General features: G+C 30.6%; 1 protein-coding gene across 1 annotated transcript; it reads left to right on the top strand.

The window, feature by feature from the left end:
* The first annotated feature begins 4,612 nt into the window (after positions 1 to 4,612).
* On the top strand, positions 4,613 to 6,453 carry LOC143632787 (transcription factor SRM1-like). The gene is made up of 2 exons (XM_077101212.1): positions 4,613 to 5,213; positions 5,765 to 6,453. The coding sequence occupies exons 1-2, from the start codon at positions 4,855 to 4,857 to the stop codon at positions 6,399 to 6,401; spliced, it is 996 nt and encodes a 331-aa protein (XP_076957327.1). The 5' UTR covers positions 4,613 to 4,854; the 3' UTR covers positions 6,402 to 6,453.
* Positions 6,454 to 7,154: the final 701 nt, after the last annotated feature.

The following is a 7,154-nucleotide window of genomic DNA, read 5'->3' as shown; positions in this document are numbered from 1 at the left end:
ATATTTTTAAAACATAATTGATATTAGGCACGTGATTTAAGTAATTTTAAAACTTATATTTACTTTTAATTTATCATGTGTTTTGATTTTCTTTTTATATAGATTGTTAGCATATCAGTTATGTGTTTATTGGTAACTCTGTATATTTAATACTTTTTTCAATTAATAGATATTACGATAACTTGGACGGTTAGCTTTGGTTAGCAATATGTTCATAGTATGAATTATTCAATAGTATGAATTATGAATATTTATCATGAACATATTGCTAATCGACCCAGTTGTCATCTATAAATTGAGAATAAAAAAATACACCTTTGTAATTTAGGTTTTATTTTTAATATTAATTTTCAGCAATTCCATCCCTAAACACAGCAACAATTTTCCTTTTCTATTTCCGACTATACTTCGGAATTTTACAATATGATTTTATGTTTAATTTGTGTAATCAGTAACCTATTACACTTAAGGTTGTTTTAAATAGTAAAATGTAGACCATAAATAACTAAAAAACTAAAAACAAACTCTTGGAACAATATTATACAAAATTGATAATGTACTAGATTAAAAATGAGATGTTTACACAAACCTCAATATTACATTATGGTTTTAGTTTCAAGTTTTCAGAAATTATGTGAAATTATCTATTTCGGTCTTCATCTAACATTTCTCTCCCTACCTTCTCGACTCACCACTTTTTACATATATATAAATTTTATAACAATGACCTTTAAAAAGTTCACAAATTAAAACCAAGCCTTATTTCCTTGCATAAGAACCTTTGATTTGTGACTTAGAATAACCACACGATTTACTTTTCCGACAACCCCAGACTCAGAGAGGCATGTGCTAAGCACTTTCTTTTCCTGTTCTAAGTTGAATTCATATTTAGATTGAATTCAGAAAATGAAAATTTTCGTTAATCATGTTTTTTAATGATAGTTTGTTGGTGTATCTGAAAGACAAAAAATGAAGCTATATTTGAAACCTAGGAGGCCTCGGTTACAAAGAGAAAGTATTAAATCATTGGCTTTCTTATGGATTAAAGTAGGTCTTCGTCAATGGAGTTATAATGGAATGATGGTATAATTTCTTTTTCTAATTTTGTTCTTGTGTTGTTTTTTACTCTAGTTTTTTTTATGTTAGTCCCGTTTTAATGAAAGTTAATGTTTGAAAAAAGAAAATGAAAAATAAAAAATAAAAAAGCACGCCATTGCTTAGTGAGGATGATGGTAATTTGGTGTCTATCTAACTAACAAGTGGTAGATAATAATTGATTTGAGATAACAAGTGAAAATAAAGAGACATGAAACTGAGTGGCCATTTATTTATAGGAAATAAAAAATGGGGTAGTGTTATAAAAGGGTCAAAGATATTAATTAGGTTTCATATATAAAAGTTGGGTGAGTTTAAATAAGAAAATATTGGATAAGATCAAAGGCCGGGCCAATTGTTGAGAGATCAAAATTAAGAGACTAAAGTAAAAATGGAAGCTAGGATTTTGTAAGAAGGGATAAGAATATAAAAGTGTTTGTCATATTCTATTTGGATTCAAGAGTTCATCATTTTAGTCTAAATGTGTGCATAACATGTCACAAACACAAATTGTAAAAAGAAAATGTATTAATTCAACCTAAGCAAGATGCATTTGTCATTTGTGTGTATTGTGCATGTTAAACTCATATATGTAATGGATTGATCAACTACTAAGCACATGTACGAAAACAATAACCTACTTAAATTTACAAATTAGAGTAGTTAAGCAATAATAAGCATTTTCTTTCTTATTTGGTGTAACTAAAATCTAACTTATTTACTAAACATAGTAGATGAGTCTTTAATGATAATGCTTCAACATTGACCAACTTCTACCACTTATGTTTTGCTACACATGCCATTTCGCCTTGTCACTTGAAACAAATATGTTTTCGTCTAAGGAAACATATCGCAAGCACAAGGTCTACTATAATCCATCTGAGAAAGAAGAAAGCTTAGAAAGTGTCACAAGATAAGAAAGTAGAGGAGACTTAACTTTCGCAAGAAGAAAGCAAGGCGATAGAGGTTTATTTGTGAGGAGAAGATAGAGATGTTTAATTATGTTTTCAATATGGATTGTTTAACTTCATTTAAACAATAATATAAGAATAATTATATGATAAAATAAAAATTAAGAGTCAAGTTACATGATTGTTAAATTTCATATAATATGATACTTTGATTAGAAAGAAATTATAGATTACCTAATAACGATGAGTATATTATCTTAAAATGCAAATTTAATTTTAATCAACGTTAAAAACGTGCATATAAAACATATTTGTGTGAAAGGAACCTAAATAAAATTGTAGTTTATGTATATTTATTTCATATACTCAAGTCTTCATCTATTTTCTATTTATGAAATACATGTTTGATATATATTCACAAGAAGTAACGAAAAAACTTTATTTATACTAAACGCCGATTAAGGGTTATCCCTTCCACTAGACTTTTGCACATTTTATGTTAAGTTTCACAAAACTTAAAATGCTTATTGCACATAATCAACTACTATATTGAGAAATATCAAGGCGTGCGAACAAGCCAGTAAATAGTGACGTTTTACTAAACTAACTATACTATTTTTATAGTTTGATATATGTTTTAGTAAGAAAAAACAAATTTATGTTTTAAATCACTTATAAAACCTTATATGCTTAAGTAGAAATATAATTTAAAAACTTAATAAAATCTTGTGGGAAAGATTCTTGATTGTTGGTGTGATATGGTGTACATGAAGATATGATGACACATTTTCTTGTTGACTTATTTTTGGTTGGTTTAAATTACTTTCTAAAAGTAAGACCCATTTTTGGAATGGTTGGTCTTTTTAATTAGATTGGCCATATATGCCTACTTACAATTAAATAATTGTTTTCAACCAATAGTTGTATTTATCCTCTTGATATTTTACTTTTAGAATTTAATTTAGCAATTTTTAAATCAACCTATATTTGTTCCTGTATTTTAAATAAACATGAATATCATATTAAATTAGAATACTTTTATTTCATAGGGCAATTAGTTTTGAGACTCGTAATTATTAGGTAATCATAATCCATGACATTTCTCATGGGTGCCAAGGACTACTTTTTTCTTTTCTTTTTGGTTTTTCCTTCTCCTTTTGGTGAGTTGGTTTAGTGTGCTGGGTAGGGTTGGGGAAATATTTAGTTTTGTATATAGATAGAAATTAATCATTTTAAGTATCCAATAAGTATGCATTGTATACTTATGAGTGTTAACCGTGTCAGAATGACGGATTTCGTGTTAGTGGATTGAATTGTTTAACCCAAACAGGGCTCATATTTTTATTTGTGTTAAAAAATCAACCCAACCACATATATATAATCGTGTAACGCAAACACAAACTGTTTAACCAATCGGGTTGGTGAATTGTAAAAAAAGAGTAAAGTTAAACGGGTTAAACAGGACAACTAGAACACGACACATATAATAAGTCAATCTGTACATGATCCATATTACAAAATTTTCAAATAACAATTTAATTACTTTCTTGTTGAAAATTGTCACCTTAAATTCCCAATCGGACATACCATAGGAACGATAGTGCTTGGTTTCAAACATCATTGTTTTGAAGATGGTGGCCTTCTTGAATCTCGCTCGGCCTAAAGAACTGGGCTTAGTGTAAAATTTGGTTTGTTAATACTTTACAGCCCAAACATGATAGGCTCTTAAGTCCTAAGTCCTAACCCAAATTAATTTGAGTGCCCATTTATATTTTTCGTCTTTTACTATTTGTTGCAATGTCATTGTGTACATTTTCTTGAAAGATAAAAATTAAAGTATATATAATTTTGATGTGTCTTATATGTTAATTATATTTATTAAAATTTACGGAGTATTATATTTATATAAAATATAAATAGTATATTTGTTTAGTCGTAATTCTAGACTTTTAGTCATGCAGTTTAAATAGTGAACTCGAATTCGTGATTCATAGACTGTGCATGACAAAAAGTCTAAAATCACAACTAAATAAATCTATTATTTATATAACTATAATAAATTTTAATAAATATAGTTAACATATAAGACGCATCAAATTATATAAATACAAGTCTTCTAAAATCACCCTTGATTACTACTCTAAATTTCTTTTATCAATTACAAAAGCCATTTAATCAGGTGAGAAGAAAACAATATATGACACATAAAATTGACAGCTTTGAGGATTAACCAGATTATTAAATTAGGCGAGAAAACACATATCTTGGTAAGGGAAAAAAAGACACTTGTGATAAATTATTCCGGGCTTCAACTTGCTCAAGCTTAATTGCTTTAAGTTTATAACAAGTCAATCTCAAATAACGCACAACGAGTTTATGGTATAACGCAAATTTTGTTGCAACATCATTGCGTACATTATCTTAAAAGATACGAGTAAAATTTATAGTTAGAAAATACACCAAAAATGTATAAGTTGGGATTATTTGTCGAATTTTGTTCCATAGGAATATTCTAAGAGAATATTTCTCTAATATGTCTCACATTTGGATACAACATTGATGTGTTTCCCAATAATAATACAAGTATTTAATATTTATGAACAACATACCAAATGCAAAAATACTCTACAAAAACTATATAGTCAAATTATATCATTTGAAAATTGAAACGGAGATTTTCCCGGAATTTATATATTTATTTACAACTTGAATTGCATAATAACGCTGACACTTTTACTTTTTTTTCGTATTAATATCCAAACAAAGCAACTATATAAAGGGAGAAGATCTCGTAGGTTTGTATATATTATATATAAAAAAGGTATTAATATTAATTCAAATATCCAACATGCACAACGACCAGGAGAACAATATGAACGTCCAGTGGCCTCTGGTTGATTCAACATGGACGAGGCACGAGCATTCTATGTTTGTAAATGCGGTGGCGAATGGAACGAATGGGTTGGAAGAGATTGCTGGCATGATTCCAAGTAAGAAACCCGAAGAGCTGAAAGCGTACTATGAGGCGGTCGTAGGTGAGTTGCTTGAAATTGAGGCGGGGCGGGTTGAGTTACCTGATTATCCCGATGGTGATAGTTACCCGAGTAAGATAGAGAAAGCCGAAACGGTTGTGAATGAGGATTCGGGGTCTAAACCTCGAGAAAAGGAGAGGAAGAAGGCGAATCCGTGGACTGTAGAAGAACACAAGTACGTTAACTCTTTTTGTTGTATTGTTTTTAATTTTTGTTTAGTCTTCTTGAAAAATATGATTTTGCATCATGCATGAATGATATCACTTTGCATAGTCCGGGAGGAGTGTACATGAAACTGAAAAAAAAAAACCAAACCTAGATGGAAAAATTGTGAAAAAGCCAAACCGATAATTTGGTTTTGAACTTTAGTAAAAACCTAAATGTTGGTATTTGTGTTTTGTTAAGAACTAAAGAAACCAAACCGATTAATGTTATAGAATTTACAACTTTTTATCTTTTATTTTGAATGTAAGTATCCACATGTTCAATATTCATCGTTTTTTTTGTTTTGTTTTCTAAGAACAATATTAGGCTCAATTTCAATATCTCGTGTCAACTTTTTTGACCCAATTAGCAAAATCAAATCGAGAAGACATCAAAATGACAGTTTTGAAAAAATTTTAAAAAAAACAAAAAATTGTTTTGGGTTCAGTTTTAGCCCAAAATCCCACCCAGCATTTCTTTTATTATCAAGTGATTCTTGATTAATTTGGTTCATGTTTACAGGAGGTTCTTGGACGGGCTGAAGAAATATGGAAAAGGTGACTGGAGAAGCATTTCAAGAATGTCGGTGATTACAAGGACGGCGACACAGGTGGCCAGCCATGCTCAGAAGTTTTTCCTTCGGCAGACTCTACCAAAGGAAGGAAATAATAGTAACAACAAGAAAAGGAAGAAAAAGAGATATAGCATTCATGACATAACCACAACGGGTGATGCAGTGTTAGTCCACGCACAGCCGGCGTCTACAACATCATCACCCTCTGATTTAAGTGGTGAGCAGTCCAATGGTAGCCAAGAAAGGGTTGCACAATCATTAGTAACACTAACGCCGAGCATTTTAAAGGTTACCGAACAACCTATGTCATCAACACCAGCAGCAACTAGTTTTTATGATGGCAAAGGTAAAGGAGTAGCTGCAATAACATCCTCATCCCATTATTTTAGTGGCGAACAATATTATGGTGGCCAAGGGGTAGGAGCAGTGCTGCCACTAATTACATCGCCATCTTATAGTTTCTGTGACGGCCAAGGTGGAGAAGCACCGCAGCCATTCTCTAGTTATTATGACGGCCAAGGAGGAGCACAACCGGGGTATGAGTTTAGTTTTTATAATGGCTACCCTGGTGAGACTAATCTTTGAATATGAAAGAATTAACCTCCAATTAAGCCATCAGCACTAGCTTAATTGCCTATAAATAACAATATGAAGTACCACTATTAGCTAAGTAGCAAATAGTTTTTGGATTTGGATTTGAATTGGTTTATTTTGGTTTGTGTTTACTCTTTTAAAGAACCATTATTGCATGATTTTCTGCCAATCTGATTAGCATATCTCTCCATATACCAGTTTTAAAAGTTGATTGTTTTCTGTCACCTTAGTCTCCACAACTTATAAGTTTCCAAAATGTATGTACAGATGCAATGGGATAGATAACTAATGTCACGATTGAAGTAATATTTATAAGAGAAAATCCATAAAATGTTCATTTTGACCCAATTCTTTCTAAGAGTATGGCCAAAGAATTCAAAAATCCCTAAAATGTCCACTATAAAACTGTTTGTTCGTTTTAAAAATCCTAAGAGCATTCATAGTGGGTTACACACCCCAATGTCCAAATCCATGTGTCAACTTGCATACTTTGAAGGAGCCAAACTTCACAATTGTAGAGAATTAAGGATTGTTGTAGGTTTGAATATGCAAACTTAGAGTATGGGCCCCCCTCTCTCTCTGACATATTATATAATATTACACATATGCATACATATATATTTAATGTTTTTTTAATAAGGTTTCTGAAAGTTTGTTGTTGTGAAAGAAATTGGGGTTTTTGAAAAAAGTTTGAAATATGATGTGGCGATGATGTGGCTGTTTGTATGAGTTTGTTGTTATGGA

Source organism: Bidens hawaiensis, unplaced genomic scaffold (genome assembly GCF_021521415.1).
Source record: "Bidens hawaiensis isolate Kalapana, Puna unplaced genomic scaffold, B.hawaiensis_p1.1 tig00006534_1, whole genome shotgun sequence".
NCBI lineage: Eukaryota > Viridiplantae > Streptophyta > Magnoliopsida > Asterales > Asteraceae > Bidens > Bidens hawaiensis.
This window is presented reverse-complemented; position numbering and strand designations above follow the sequence as displayed.

Excerpts from the sequence above, each read along its gene's own strand:
- LOC143632787 (XM_077101212.1), top strand. The coding sequence starts at position 4,855 with ATGCACAACGACCAGGAGAACAATATGAACGTCCAGTGGCCTCTGGTT. Across the intron at positions 5,214-5,764 it reads TGGACTGTAGAAGAACACAA|GAGGTTCTTGGACGGGCTGA; the intron begins GTACGTTAACTC and ends TCATGTTTACAG.